This window comes from Chiroxiphia lanceolata, chromosome 3 (assembly GCF_009829145.1).
Source record: "Chiroxiphia lanceolata isolate bChiLan1 chromosome 3, bChiLan1.pri, whole genome shotgun sequence".
NCBI classification, from domain to species: Eukaryota; Metazoa; Chordata; class Aves; order Passeriformes; family Pipridae; genus Chiroxiphia; species Chiroxiphia lanceolata.
The window spans coordinates 36041228-36057578 of record NC_045639.1 but is presented as its reverse complement, the minus strand read 5'-3'; the positions used below and the strand labels follow the sequence as shown (position 1 = coordinate 36057578).

At 42.7% G+C, this 16351-nt stretch overlaps 1 protein-coding gene across 1 annotated transcript in view; it reads left to right on the top strand.

Moving 5' to 3' along the window:
* Positions 1-16351, top strand: part of KIF26B (kinesin family member 26B) — a 288079-nt gene that overhangs the window by 256497 nt on the left and 15231 nt on the right. The window contains exons 11-12 of the mRNA XM_032683581.1: positions 4497-4659; positions 5800-9232. Of these exons, the coding sequence (XP_032539472.1) occupies positions 4497-4659; positions 5800-9232 (3596 nt within the window). The remainder of the gene's footprint in view (positions 1-4496; positions 4660-5799; positions 9233-16351) is intronic.

Sequence of the window (16351 nt, the reverse complement as noted above, 5' to 3'; positions counted from 1 at the left end):
TTTGATGAGAGAAGAGCATGTCAAAAAGGACATGAACACTTTAGAGCACAGCTTTCCTACAGCACCGCAAAGGATTGTGATACTCCTGAGTCTCACTGCTTTTCTATAGGCAGCAAATACTAGCAAAACCCCATGGTAAATTGTGAGTCATGTTCTCCTTCTTTGCTTCTTGCCCAAACAAAAGGTGGCAGCCAGCGGCTGCTGCTACCACCAGCTAGTTCAGCAACTGAGGCTATTTAACATATAGGAATGTTCCAGGCTTGATGGAGTCTCATTGAAGTGTAACCACAAATTCACATGAAATTAAATAAAATACAAATAATAAGAGCATTTGGATTTTGAAATCAATTGCTACAGGGGCAGGAAATGTCAAAATTAATAGGCTATACATTGTGTTGTCTGTTCAGGATTCCCCCCAAGTATCATCTTTTTCAAGGCAGATAAACGACTTGCTTTACGTATGAATTGAGACTGTACAGCAATGTGGTCATTGTGAATAAAACCTTCCCTGATTTGTAACAGAAACTGGAAGGCATATGGAGACTGGGATTGAGGACTGTGGAAGTGAAGGAAGGTCTTCTGAAGGGAACCAGTACTACGTTCAGAACTAGCTCTGCCAATGTGTTCCTAAAATTTTTAGATGGGCTACTAATTGTATGTTCCTGGTTTTTTTGAGTACCCAGACTGAGAACCATCTGACCCATTTTACGTTCAAGAGAAGTCAAAGTTAGCTGAACGTGAAAGACTATGCAATGATCAATATTCTGAAAGATTGGTGCTTTACACCAAACACTTGTACTTAGTGAAATCTTCAGTGCTTCAGGTATGATCAGAGGATTATGCACCTTGCCTCAGAGGCCTTAATCAGATACTGCATTGATGAACTCCACATGGAAAAGAAAAAATAATAAAGAGCCTTTGAAGAAATCAGTCGTTCTGGGTTCTGAGATGAGTATGTATAGTCATAACAGTAGATAATGGACAAATCTGTCCATTGCAAGGCAAGGACTGAATGAAAGACTAAATAATTTATAGTTCAGTGAGCACTGTTTTTCCTGTGCAGGGATTGAGGTAGGAGTCTAGTGTAAAAATAGTATCCAGTCATGAAATTATGGATTTTGACTTAACAGCACTGTAAGTCCTTCAGCAGCTTTTGTAATGTGAGAGGGTGGAAATAACAGAGGAGAAAAAGGGGCAGAACGGAGAAGCAAGAAGCCCTCATATGGAGGGCTGTTACTCCATGGAATTAACTGAAGATTTCTGCCTGGCAATCTTCTGTGCCACACCTGCAGACATACTTCATAGAGACATCTAAGTTTAGTTTCCTGCCCACAGAGGTCCTGCTTCTGGACTTTTCCAGAGTTAAAACTTTGAATACTTTCTTTTGGAATTTTACCTGTGTGGCATGTATGAATAATATTTAGTAGCATTTTCCTGTAGCCGTGATTATCTAAGGAGCTAGGCAAGAAAAGGTGTAAGAGTAATGTATTTTATTAGACCAAGTGATGTAATAAGAAAAAAATAAGGCGACTTTTAAATACTGAAAAAACTGCATAATTGACTTACCAGTATACAGGCGTTGAAGTCTGAAGTGTGGTATCCTGACCACATCTTCATTTTTCTCTGTGTACTGCATCCTCATATTCATGATAGGTTATGGGGAATTTCCTAAACTATAAAAAAATTAGTTGATGGGATAGAAATTTATTTAAAATGAAGACAGGTATATTAAATGGTGTCATCGTGCTGCTCTGGCATATAATTTTTATTGCTTTTGGAGCAGAATAGAAATAGACCATTGGCATTTCTGAAGTTTCATCTGCTATAAAAACATTGGTGCATTTCACTATGCTGCTATGAGAAATCTGGGACGTTCTGCTAGCCAGCCTCTGCTTAATACAATGAGTAACATGCATGCAGGAGCAGCAGACCTTCTGTGAGCTTCAAAATTTCTGTGTCACTTAGTTTGCAGAGCCGGAGGATCAATAAAGGTCTTGTTTCTCAAAGCCCTTCCAGTGCAGAAGTGCAGACCTTCTCTTTGTAAAACTTCTGCTTTCACAGGAAATTTTGCATTTGCAAATACCAGCTCATGAATCACCTAATGAAACAATTCAGAGCCTTCCATTTTTTTCAGGCAGAAATGCTAAGTCAGCACTCAGAAGAACAAAGCATCTATTTTGTGTCTCACACTGTCTGTCAAGCACATTTCAGTGAGACATCCAAAATATTTTACCAATATTTTAATTGAAGAGGATAGAGTGAGTTCAGAATTAAGCCACACATTTTTGTGTTTTATATTCTCTTTTATTTTCTTTCATTCCTTCCAAAGTTAGTAGATGGTATTGTGAGAGATCAGTGAACCTTGAACAGCTGAACTTGTCTTATGACAATGTCCAGAATTGACAAAAATCTGTGTTTCATAACTTTCTTCCCCTTTATTTTATTTTATTTTTAAGTGTACAGTAGTGACACGAGGCTAATTATTTTTTCGGGGTGCAGAGTGAAGTTGATAGTCAAGATACCGGCTGCTGAATGAACAAACTCTGAAATTAGAAATCAGTGTTGGCTGGGCTTTTTACTGCTAGGTCTCATGCTTTAATCATTGACAAATCTGCCCTTTAGTTCCCATCTGATATATGTCAGAGGATCATTTGAATTATATAATAGGTATTTCCTCTGCATTATTCTTCTTGCCAGTGTGTGTTTCAGTACAGGCAGATGGCACAGATTATTTTATATTCCTAACGCATATACCTCTAGGAGAGCCACACCTCAGTTTGCTGATGCTGGCTGCATGGGCTATATGTTCTCAGGAGACCAACATGTTTAGAATGTATTCTTTTGCCCTTTCCTCTGTCGTCTCATGTTTTGCTATGATAGAAGCATTGGCAAATGAAAGGCTTGTTATTGATTTCTGTGCAGATGTTAATAATTTCCATGTTACTCTGCATTGGAGTGGCAGCAACTGATGTACAAAATTTGACATTTTAATTATTCCAGGATGGAAAGGAGGGACACTAACTTGAGATACAGCAGCTTATTAACTCTGGATCTGTGGATTTAAAGCAGCCTTAGGTCACAAGTGAAATGAGTGAGGCTGTCTCAGTGTAGTCTGTATGGATATTTGTTTGCTTCTCAAAAGACACCTGATGCCTTCACTGTATCTGGAGCAGATGGAAGCAGAAATCCCAAAACAAAAAAATGTTTCACTTCCAGTATTGCTAGCCAAGCTGAAATTGTAAGTACTAGAAATCTCAGGAGATGCACGATTTATGAGCTCTCCAGAGTTATTGCTAGATACATCAAAATATGCAACCCAAATGCTGCTGTTTATTAATCAAAAAGAGAGGTCCTAGAGTTTTGGTGTTTGTCCATCAGTCCCATCCGGTAGACATAGGTTCAGTTCCCAGCAGTTACAGCTTTATGAAGAGTTCCTGTGAGTTGGAAATGTCAAGTGAATGACCAAGGGCACACATGCACCACAGGTGATTAGCAGATATTGAACAGTGAGCCCCAAAAATCTGATCCGCAGCCACTGAAGGTGTTGCTATCATTGCCACAATGAAAGCAATTTCTTTACCAATAGATAAATATCAAACTGTCGCTGTCTTTGTTTTCAGCTGTACGTAACTATCACCCACAACTTTTAGCATAGGAGAGGCTGTCTTCAAGAGGATACCATTTCCCAAGTAACCATCCAGTTGACCTGTACATCATGTAGATAAATGTCAATTTAAAAATTGTATATTTTGCATTTCTGACTACAGGATTAGAGGACCACCACAGAATTATTTTATATGCATCATCATGCTGTTAAAATTCATATTCTCAGTCCAGTCACAGACAGCCCCACAATAAGGCATCAGCATTTCAAAAACTATCCGATGCTGAACAATAGAGTAAGTGGCAAGAAGAGAAAATTTGATTTCCGCCTCAGTGGAAGAAAAGATCTAATATGAAAGAACAATTGTGTGAAGTCTGAAAGCTTGATTGTTTTGTATTTCACCAGCAGCATCCAAAATTGACTTCAGTGATTTAACTACTATTAACCTTGAGTTATCCAGTGCCCTGGAAGGCAAGAAAAAATTTGTGTTCTCTAATCTAATCCACTACCCTCTTTGTCCTCCAGAGCTGGGCCAGGGTCTGCCTGCACACTCTGCACTTCCAAAGGGCAGCAGTTTGATGTGTGCTGCTTTAGCTTCTTAGCAGTCTCCAGTGCTGGTCTGCGTCTCTGTTTTGGCAGTGGTAACATTGCAGGTAGGACTGAGACCAGAAAAAGACAGAGGGCAGGAACTGGGACAAGAAGTTTGAATTGTAGTCCAGCGTCTTTCAGCATGCTCAGCTGCAAAAGCAGCATAGCCTAAACCTGAGGAAGGCAACTAATTAGGATTCCATTAAAAAGAGGAGAAAATATCCTGCCAAGACCCAAGTTGCATCATGGTGGCTGAAATGAAACCTTGCTCGCTAATGTAGCCTTAATTCATTTTATTTTACAGAGACAGCAAGCTCACCATGTTGCTTCGAGAGTCCTTGGGGAATATGAACTGCCGCACCACAATGATAGCTCACATTTCAGCTACTGCAGGGAACTATGCTGAGACACTGTCCACCATCCAGATTGCATCACGGGTCCTCAGGATGAAGAAAAAGAAAACTAAGGTAAGACAGTGTATAACTCCCTTGTGATGGTGGAGGAGGGAGGAAAAAGGATCCTGAAGGTTCCTTAATAGGGTAGAGCAAAATGTAAAAAAGCAGTAATCAATTCCAAAGTGTATGGGTTGTATATACCCTGTCCTAGGCAAGTGTCACAGAGCACATATCAGAGACTAGGGCGGGTAAATGGATCAGCTTCAAAGACAGAGGAGTTAGTTCAGACATATCTGCTGTAGCAGGTTTGTAAGCTGCCCTCATTTAATGATATAACTGTCAGAGAGCATTTATTTTCCATTATGCTCTTAGTGCTAATGAAATAATAAGGAATGAAACTGCTGTAGAGTTAAAGGAAATTGAGATTAATTAAGAATTAGATTCTCTATGCTTCTCAGAGAGAGCAGTAGCAAAATAAATGCAAAACAGTGTGTCCGTTGCCAGCATTGGTGCCCTTTTTATTCCTACTGCTTCTAAATAAGGGTGGTAGATTTTCCAAGAAACAGAGTGAGAATGGGCTGTACCTGTTTTCATGTTTTAGAGTCCTGGTTCCTTCTATGAAGCTTATGATGTGAATTGAGCAGAACAAGTGAATGTTATGTGTTTCACTTACATTGACTACCTAGAGATTGACAAAAGATTTTTTGTCAATTGACCGAAGAGAGGAAAGTGAAGGGATTCGGTCCACACACCATCACAGCGCTCTGTCTCCAGAGACCTCTGAGTGCATGTTATACAATTCCACACACTATAAGTAGGACCAAAGAGGGTTATATGTAATGAGTTTTCTTGATCCTCTTCACACACACACACACACACACACACACACACACAAAATCAGCAAAGGGTTTGCCAAAGATCTGATTTCTTTGGACAGGCTCAACTAAGGGAGGGGTCCTAATTAATTTTTTTAGCACTTTTTTTTGGAAGTCTCATGATTTTGAGTGGGACTCAGAGTTGAAGTATTGGGCTCTCCATTGAACAATAGCTGCGTGTTTGCTGTAGGACTGTGGATAAGCAGCTTCAAAGCTCTGTGCCTTAGTTTAGAGATCCCAGTTTAGATGTGACTGTGACCTTTTTGTGTATGCAGTTTGTGCAAGGAGCAGCTTGCAATGCTGAAATATCACAGACTCTCTTTCTCTCATATTGCAGTACACATCAAGTTCTTCTGGAGGAGAAAGCTCTTGTGAGGAGGGCAGGATGCGAAGGCCAACACAGCTCAGACCTTTCCATTCTAGAAACACTGTTGACCCAGACTTTCCTATTTTGCATTTATCAAGTGATCCTGATTATTCGTCCAGCAGTGAGCAGTCATGTGATACGGTGATTTATGTTGGTCCCAACGGCACTGCCCTTTCTGATAAGGAACTGACAGATAATGAGGGTCCCCCTGACTTTGTTCCCATAGTTCCTGCTCTGCAAAAGACCAAAAATGAGGGCAGGTTGGAGGAAATTAGTGAATCAGGGCCCAGCACATCTGAAAGAGACTGCCTGAAGTGCAACACCTTTGCAGAGCTGCAGGAGAGGCTGGATTGCATAGATGGCAGTGAAGAGATTGACAAATTTCCCTTTGAAGAGATGCCTGCTCAATTTAGCTCAGACCAGATGTCTAAGTGCTCTGTCTCAAGCCAGCTGGCAGAACTTAGCCACTTACCAGAGTCAGATAAGGAAGATACGATGCCAGAATGTCAGCATCCTGATAGAGAAGCCAAGGAAAATATAAATGCAACACCCAGCAAAACTAAGAGAAATCACTCCCCTGTTCCTTCTGGAGCTCTTACTAATCTTTCAACTCCTTCTTCTCCCAGGAGTGTAACAGGCAGCTCTAGTAAAGAGCTTAGCTCTTGTCAGTTAGCACACAGCACCAGCTTGCAGAGCAGCAGAGAAGGGCTCAACACCTGTGGATTTGTGGAAGGCAAGCCTCGGCCAATGGGTTCACCCCGACTTGGCATTGCAAGCCTCTCAAAGACATCTGAGTATAAGCCACCAACTTCTCCTTCCCAGAGGTGCAAGGTCTATACACAGAAAGGAGTCCTGCCCAGCTCCACTCCCCCACCAGCTCCCCTGAGTAAGGATGCTGGGATGACATCTAGTGAATCTTTATTACAACCAGAAATTCGAACCCCACCTGTAGGCATGAGCCCTCAGATTATGAAGAAGTCAGTGTCCTCCAGCAATGGAGATTTTGAAGAGACTGTTCTCAGTGAAGATCAGCAGCAAAGCATTTCTCCAGAATCCAAGAAGGAGATTCTGAGCACCACCATGGTGACTGTTCAGCAACCTTTGGAGCTGAATGGAGAGGACGAGTTGGTGTTCACCCTTGTAGAAGAGCTAACCATTAGTGGGGTCCTTGACAATGGGCGCCCAACCAGCATCATCAGTTTTAACAGTGATTGCTCAGTGCAGGCTTTGGCCTCTGGGTCTAGACCAGTCAGTATTATCAGCAGCATATCTGAAGATCTTGAATGTTACTCCAGTGCAACTCCTGTGTCTGAAGTCAGCATCACACAGTTCCTTCCACTTCCAAAGTTGAGTCTAGATGACAAATCCCAAGATGATGGCAGCAGGCGCTCATCCATCAGCTCATGGTTGAGTGAAATGAGCACAGGGAGTGATGGTGAACAGTCGTGCCATAGCTTCATAGCCCAGGCATGCTATGGGCATGGGGAAGCTATGGCAGAACCCCCTGTCTCCGAGTTTGCAAGCACCATACAAAGTGCCAGCATGATTTGTGTAAGTGATAAACAGAAGTCAGTGACTGACAACATGCTTATACTGTCGGAAATGGGGGAGGAAGCTTTTGGCAAAGTGCCACCCATCAAAGGCTGTAAAATATCAGCTCTAGGAAAAACTACTGTCACAATCAAAAACACCACAAGCCTTAGCAGCTGTGAAGGCTACATCCCAATGAAGACAAACATTACTGTGTACCCATGTATTGCTGTTAATCCCTTCAAAGCACAAGACACTGATGATGCTGTACTGGCAGTAACTGTAGACCCAAAGGTTACTCATCCCCATGGCAGGAAAGAATCTAGTGCTAAGAAGGATATCAAATTTGAAGACCCTTGGCTGAAGAGAGAAGAAGATGTTAAAAAGGACAACTCTGAGAGCAGTGATGGGCCAAGGCCTGACACGGCTGTGGTTTCAGCCAAGCCTGAGCACAGCACAAAGCAGTCCTCAGTGGACAGGTTTAGCACCAGCAGTGGGGACGCTTCTATTTCACCAGGATCTGACAGTCTAAAAAGGATTGTGGATGGGTGTGAGGTGGCAGCATCCAGCTCTGCAACCCAAAGTCCTGTTCATTCCAGTGATGTCTTGAAGAATTTTAACCTCCCTAGAGGCCTCCCGAAGGCAAGCAAGGTGGAGGAGTCTGAGAGTCATCTCCATCCTACGGCCACTGATAGCAGTGGAGTCAGTTCTCCTGCCCTCCCCCTGTTTTCCAAGGCTAGTCTTGACAAGAAAATGGTATCTCCCAAACACTGCATCCTCACTCGTCCCAAAGGGACCCCTCCTCTGCCACCAGTGAGAAAGTCAAGCTTGGATCAGAAGAACAGAGCCAGCCCCCAGCACAGTGCCGCCAGCAGCACCACGAGCAGTCCCTCCAACCAGCCTGTATCCTTCCTGGCCAGCTTCCCTGAGGAGCTGAATGCCAAACAAAAGGGCCCTGGCATTGACAGCAGTGTCAACAACAGCAGCAGCAAGCTCTTCAGTGCCAAACTGGAGCAGCTCGCCAGCAGGACCAACTCCCTTGGGAGGTCCACAGGAAGCCACTATGAGTGTTTGTCACTGGAAAGAGCAGAAAGCCTGTCATCTGTGAGCTCCAAGATGAGCCCTGGCAGAGACACCACAATGCCCAGGGCTGGAAGGAGCCTCAGCCGCAGTGCCATGTCCTCACCCACCAACTCGGGCCTCTCCCAGTCAGCAGGTGCCTCCCCAAAAGCCAGCCAGTCAAAGATCTCTGCAGTCAGCAAGCTCCTGCTGGCAAGTCCCAAGGCCCGCAGCCTGTCTGCCTCTGCCACCAAAACGCTCAGCTTCTCCACCAAATCTCTGCCTCAGTCCGTAGGGCAGAGCTCCAGTTTGCCCCCAAGTGGGAAGAACATGTCCTGGTCAATGCAGTCCCTCAGCAGAAGCCGGGGCTCCAGCCTTGCTTCCAAATTGCCTCTTCGGGCTGTCAATGGGCGGATTTCAGAGCTGCTCCAAGGGAGCGCCAGTGCCAGAGGCTTACAGCTGCAGGGAAGCTCAGAGGCAGATGAGCGTGGGGGCCTTCCCGGAGATGAGAAGCCAGCTGTTCACATGCTGCCTTCACCTTACAGCAAGATCACCCCTCCTCGGAAACCTCACCGCTGCAGCAGTGGCCATGGGAGTGACAACAGCAGTGTCCTGAGTGGGGAGCTGCCCCCTGCCATGGGGAAAACAGCCCTCTTCTACCACAGCGGGGGGAGCAGCGGCTATGAGAGCATGATGAGAGACAGCGAGGCGACAGGGAGTGCCTCGTCAGCTCAAGACTCCATGAGTGAGAACAGTAGCTCTGCGAGCGGCAGGTGCCGAAGTCTCAAAAATCCAAAGAAACGATCAAATGCAGGTAAGCTTGTGGTGATGTGAAAGAGGGATGCAGATCAAAGCAGGTAACTAGTAATATGGTGGGTAGACTAGCTCTAAAGGTAAGCTGGTTAAATACCATTCTTAGCTGAGAAGAGAGGACAGGGTAAGTTTCCTAGGCTCTGCCTTGCTTTGGTTTGGAACATGCACAAATCCTTTGTAGTTTCATTGCCTTGGCAGTGGAGTCTCTCCCTCACCTGTTTCACTTAGGTTTACTTCAGATGAACAAAAATTGGCTAGTAATGCCAATGACAGCCACATTCAAGTATTTATTTATACAAATATACTTGTGATTTGATTCCTGAAAGATGCCTTTGTTAGGCCATGAAATGTAATTGTTACTCTTAAGCACTTTGGACACAGACTTCCTTCTTATTATGCACATTTCACCAGCCCAAGACCAGAGTCTTGCCAAATAGCTATATCTGTTGTGAGCCCAGTTTTTCTCCTTGTGTGCTCTGGATACCCAAAGGTGCAAGATGCCTGACATCTGAAACTGCTGAATTCTTTCTTCTTACATAGAAGATGGAACGAATTGTACCCATGTGCCTTGAAAGATGTTATCCTGTGTCTGAAATTCTTGCTTTTTAAGTTTTGACTTGAGACTCCTTTTCCCACTAATTTATTGATAAAAAATAACAGATTATATTAAGAACAATATATCAGAACCACTGCACTGAAGGACTTGCAACTGAAACCTTTTCAGTGATCACGGTACAAATCAGAAAGACTTCACCTTTGTTCAGATGTAATCCTCAGTAGCTTTCACACTACATCAGGACTTTTTTATTAGATGGCAAGAGCCTCCTGTGTAATACTAAGAGTCTGTGCAGTTGCAACTTGTACATATTCCCACTGGAATGAGTTTCATAAAGTTGCAGAACAGGGATAGGGAGCATTCATGAGCTGGTCACCTCACCTTTTTCCTGGACGTTGTTTTCCCAACCTGTAGTGCAAGTCCTGCCTAACCTACTTTTGAAAAAAATGCATGTTGACATTGGAAGTGGAGTACACAGGTATGTGGAGTATCAGTGACTAGTCCTACAGTAGCTCTGGCTGTCCAAAATTTGTTTTCCTAAGTCACCAGCCATTCCACTTGCTACAATACTCACCTCATTTGCAGTGAACAAACTGAGTAATGCATAACTCTTTCTTTATGCGCTTGACTGTGGTGGCAGGAAGAACATGTTCAACACAGATGTGAATGCTATAGATACCGCTTTTAAAACAATATCCATAAATGCATGGCTGATTGTACCTGTTCAGAGTATGCACCTGAAAGTGATCACTCTGCATACTGCAAACCCAGATGAAGTGATTAAATAATCTTCCTGAAGTTAATTTTGCATCCTGTGAGAAAATCTCTTTCCTATCCCTTCAGTTTAAGTGGTAATAATTTGATTTTCCTCTTTCTGAGGAGCTCTTCCTCTAAAAGCTCCTTTCAAATATAAACTTGCAAGAAAAATAGAGATGATTTGTGTGTTGTGGAAAAGGAAAACAAAGCTGTCCACAGTGATGGAATTTGTGTGTGCATGCTGACAACTGGATTGTGCCTTGTGGAGAAGCTGCCCATGTAACATAGACTTTTTCCACAGGTCATTTAGATGCAAAAATTTATCAAGTTGTGTGAAAACAGGCAGCTGTGCAGATGAAGGAACAGATTAGACACTAGAGAACAATGTCTCTCACCCCCCCACTCTTTCCCTAGGGGAGATATTTTATAAAAATACTCTGAGAAAAGCTTTAGGCAGAGCGTCTGAATTCTTTAGACTCAAGAGTTCCTCCCAAAAGTAAATCAGTAGAAGACCAGGATTTGTTTACTCTGATGCTCGTAAAACTATATCATTTCACTTCCCTCTGCTTTGATAGCACATTGGAGGCTGGACAAGGCTGGAGATATGAGTGGGAAAAGCATTTACCTCTGTGTTGTAATGACAGATGAGCTTCAGATGTGTGTGTTGTATTTTATACCAGGGCTGTATTTTGGCTCACAACTTTGGCTTTTGATAACCCGTGTGCAGGACTGAACATTGTGTTTGTGGCCAAAAGAAGGGAGTTTTGGAGGAGAGAACTATTTGAGACTCAGGTTTCAGGTTGTTCTTGTAGCAGTCAGGACACACCAGATGAGAAGAGACTTTTCCAGCTTGAGCCTACATGGCAGAACATTGGCACTGGTTTGTTGCGCAGTACAGACATGCAAAGTTAGCAAGTGAGGGGGCAAGCAAGAACCTTTCCTCAGAAGGAACCATGAGGAGTCCTAGCTTTGCTGCTTTTCTACTGCTGTATAAGATCTAACCTGTCTTTTCCACCAAGTACAGCTTTTTTTTTTTTGTTGGCCAAGAGCTTCATCTCTTTATTCTAATTTCTGGTGTGGGTTTGTTCCTCTTTCCTTTGTCAGCAATGTTGCAGTTATCTACCTGATACTGGACCTGAATGGGGGTGGAGGGCTTTCAGTGGAGAGCCTGTGTCCTTGGAAGTTGCCTGCCCCAGTGGACTTGGCATAGCCTAGCACATCACCCTCCCTCAAAGTAATTTACAAAGCTTCTCTCTTAATTCATCATGTCATCTGATGTGGAGAGATTCTGAGCGTATCGTCTCGGAACTTTGCTTTTACATGTGATTGCCTATATCAGCAAGTAATTCCTGTATTGTTTTGAATGACCTGTATTTGTGTAAAAGTACAAGGGGTTTCATAGAAACTAAAAAAAAAAAAAAATTGTCACCATCCCTATCTAGTAGCAAACCACTGCCCAGAAATTAATCAAGTTTCACTTTCTTTTAGCCCAGATCCAGTTTGCATTTGGTCCTTCAGCAGTGAAATCATAATTCTGTTTTGATGTGTTTGATAATAGTATAATTTTTCACATGTCAGCCGATTTATGATGGCATAAACCCAGGATTATTACTTCAATGCAGGAGAACATGAAGGAGGAGTTGAGATATAAGGGAGAATAGAGCTGTTCACAAATGTATTTTTATTGCATAATAAAAAATTGTAAAGTTTTGCAATCTTTCATCCTCTGTAATATCTCCGTTCTTATAAGCATGAATGTTCTCTCTTAAGGAAAAGTTTTTAATGAAAAAGATAGCATACAAAGATTCTGAGCTCTTATAAGACAGATATTATTTTAATACAAAATGTCAAGAGCATTGGACCTTTCCTGATTTGCGGTCACAGATCCACTGTGCTGTAATGGATATGGCACTATAGATATGCTCATTTCAGGTCAGGCAACCTTGTCCACTTTATTTATGATTATTATTAACAGAAATGCTAGCTGTCAGACACGATCAACATGAATCAGCCCAAGGCCCCTGTAAAAGGAGCTCTAAAGAGTCTTTAAGAGAATCACCAGCAGATCTCACAATTACTTTTGAAGTTCTGACACATTGGAGAGACATCATTTTTTCTTGAGATTAAGATCGTGTCTTTCAGTGCTCTTAAGTGCTCTATTTGTATGTGTAGGTGCTTCTGCCCTGAATGTCACACATGAAGCATCAGAGCTATATTGACAGCTTTTGAAGGATACAGCTAATTAATATCCTTCACTGTTAGCCTTAGGTTAAATTTTGTGCTCTGCCTGAGTACCTGTACAGTTCACAGACAGCCCAGTACAAAACTGTGTATGTACAAAATTAGAAGAAAATAGAAAAAATGTATTTAACCTCTTGAATTCTGGTGCCCATTGAAAAATCATGTGTTTACATCATGAAGCACATAAGCCTTTCCCCTGAAGCTAACCTATCCATTTAATCAACATTCCCATCTTTGTATCATCCAATATTGGTTCTATAACATCATGTCAGCTTATATTGGCCCAAAGTGAGTGTTTATGGCAGAAACAGAGCTATTTAGCCCTGATCTACAGTTGTATATTTCAAAGCTTTGTACAGCTACTCTTTAATCCACCCTGCAGTCCAAGTATTATTCCAGACCTCGTTTTACAGATAGAGAAAAGAAGGTGGAGAATTTTACTGCCTTGCCCAATGCCCTCAACCAAGGCAGAGCCAGATCCAGGGTTAAATTACAAGCACCCATGACTCCTAACCTCAACTATAACTGACTTTGCCATACATCCTCCCCTGCCATTGCTGAGCACTGGAGAGGAGAGTTTCATTTATTTTCTTTTTACGGCAGACCCTTCCTCCCTCTCTGCCCACAATCATATGCGCAACTATGTTTTCTTTGATTTTTTTGCTCACTCCATTACCCTTTCCTTGTAAGAAACAATTGGCATCTCAGCCATATCTCTGTTTCTGGCTCCAGTCTCCCGTCTCTTGGGTAGACAGGGCTGTCTTGAGCAGGGCACTGAAGTGTGGGGGCATAGTTTGTACCATTATCAGTATTATTTTTTAATTCCTCAGGAATTCCAATTTCAATGTCCCTGTGCTACTCCATGGAAAGGCAATAATAAGAGTACTTTTATAATACATATTCCTGTATGTGATCAGGAAGTGCATTCTGGTTGAACTCCATTTTGCAAAAGCCATATTTGTCTCCTGGGGATGCAACAGATATGAGAGGCAGGCAGGCAGGCAAGGTGGCAGATTAGGACTTGCAAGATCTATGTTGTATTCTCTGGTGTGCTGCTGGTTCACTGTATCACCTTGGGCAACTTGTGTAATTTTTGTGTTCTCTGGTTACCAGCTCATAAAAGTAGGTAATGGTGGAATAAAAAAAGTGGCAGCAGAGTCTTTAGATCAAAAGTGTTATCTACCTGCTTTTTGCTCTTCTGATTTGATTTTTAGCATCTTTTCCTGAGTTTAGTTTTGATGTATGGGGGCATTACTTTAAGATAATTCTCAATGCAAACATGACTGGATAATTTCAGAGATGCAGCTTTGGTGTTAGCTCCATGTCTTGCCCACTGTGAGCTAACAGCAAAGCAAGAGCCCAGGCTCTAATGAGGTTTACCCAGTAAAGGCAGGTCCTGTTTGCATTCTCATGTAATGTGCATAAATGCCTTGTTTCTACCTTTTGCCGCCCTCTCCTACAGATGTTATTTACAGGTTCTGGTCCCTTACAGTGTTTCAGTGCTGTCTATAATGAAACCTTCCCTGGGAACAGCAGAACAGGAGGGTCTCTGAGATGATTATCATAATTAGGCATTTTCATGAAGACATACAGATCTTTCTGAGGCTGTTTTCTTTCCTGTTCCCTTTGGGAACAGGGTTGGGTGCCTAGGAGAGTTTCCATCCTATGTACATCGAGTTAGACCTGTGAGCTGCAGTCTGTCACTGCTTGCAGCACTCCACTGAGATGGGATGGACCTGTGCTAAGGAGTGTGTCTTCTTTAGTTTCTCCAGTTGAGGCTTTTTGGAACTGAGTCTGAGCCAGGAGCTTTACTGGCGGCAGGGCTTGTGCCAACAAGGTGAAACACTCAGGGCAGTGATCTGTGGCCTGAGCAGGCCTGAGAAACAGGAAGTGTGCAACAATCATAACATGTCGGTGGGACCACTGCCTTTCAGTTGGCATGCACAGACCCACTCATGAGAGCAAAGATGCAGACTTGGGCATGAGAGGAAGATGTGAGAAGGAAGGAGAGAGTTTGAAGACATGAGACTTTGGGCATAAAGTCCTTCCCTGTAAAGCATTTTCAAGTTGGGTCAGTCAGAGCCAGTTCATCCTTTTCCTGAATGTTAAGTATCAGTAAACACCAGAAGGGAAGAACCTAAGAGAGGCCATTGAAAATCAGGCCAAGTAGAAACACGACTGGGAAAAATTAAGGTTTTCAGACGCTGACTTCCTGAAGTTTAAACCTGTGCCCTGAGTTGGAGCCTATCTGACTATAGACAATTAAAGATTCCTGCTGCAGCATTTGATGGCATTCACAGTAAAGTTTGATGACTCCTTGAGGCTCTTTCTCAGTACTAACTTTCAACACGAAAGTAGAGCAAATTGCTACATGATTTTAAACACTTTAATAAAAAGACAGAATGTTAAGACGTGACAATAGTTATCTACAATTAGAGACCTTTTCTCTCTTACCAGTGTACTCTAGCTTTCACTGGTGGAATGGTTTTAAAGATGGAGATTTAGAGGTTCCTGGAAAGCCCTGAAAATTCTATACTTGAACATATCCACTCTCTGGAAGCACTTAGCCCTGTCTATGAAAGCAGCAGAAAAAGCCAGAGGCTGAATCCACAGACTGTAAATTATGAAAGTCCGTCTCCAACCAACATTGCAAAGCATCACATTTTGAAACATGGCCAAAATGATAATGATAAAACAAAACACCAACAAAGAGAGTCTGAGCTTTTCTTGTTGAATCCAAGTGAAAAGGAATTTGGTTCATGTTTAGACTGCCTAAGGCACAGTGTGGGGAGCTGAAAATTGCCCTTTGTATAAGAAAGCTGTAGGGCATTTCCAGCATTTCTACTTTAACTGCTTACAAGTGATAGTAGCTAATTGATATCCTGCATTATACGTTTACTGTGTCAAAGGATGTTTAGAATTATATGGGAAAATGCCGTTTGCATGCGGGTGACCACTTTATGCATATGACTTGCTGGCTGGACAGCCCTGGGGGGAGCAAAGGGAGGGGAAGTGCGGGCTTTGGCTCCAATTTTTTTTTTTGTTCATTAAAACAACAGCATTGATTTTCCCAGGTCAAAGCCAGGCCATTTCATGCAGCAAATCTGTGTTGAAAGGGATCAGAGTAATCATTTTTTACACGCTTGACTACTGCATGCCAGCACTGAGCTTTCAGCCACATGAACATAGGAATGATTTAATAGAGGAAGTGGCAGCAGGCTATTGTGCACGGTGAAGGCTCCATGTAACATGCATGACTGAGTCGCACACCATTAGGCTGGGTGTAAATAAAACCTGCTCCTGACACTGCCACAGAATTAGCTCACTGGAATGCCTCCACCACTGTCCTGTTGGGAGCAAATGCTCTGGCTTTAGAGCCCCTTCCCCCTCCAGCCTCTGCCTTTGCTGCCCAAGCGACTGGTGCAGCTATTTAGTGCAGTACTGTAGTAATAATAAGCAGCTTCTTAAATAATGCCACAATGCTGACAAATACCTCTTAAACCAAAATCCAGCCCGAAGTGAGATAAATGTTTATAAGAGACTCTGGTTGTTTCTTGCTAGGAATTG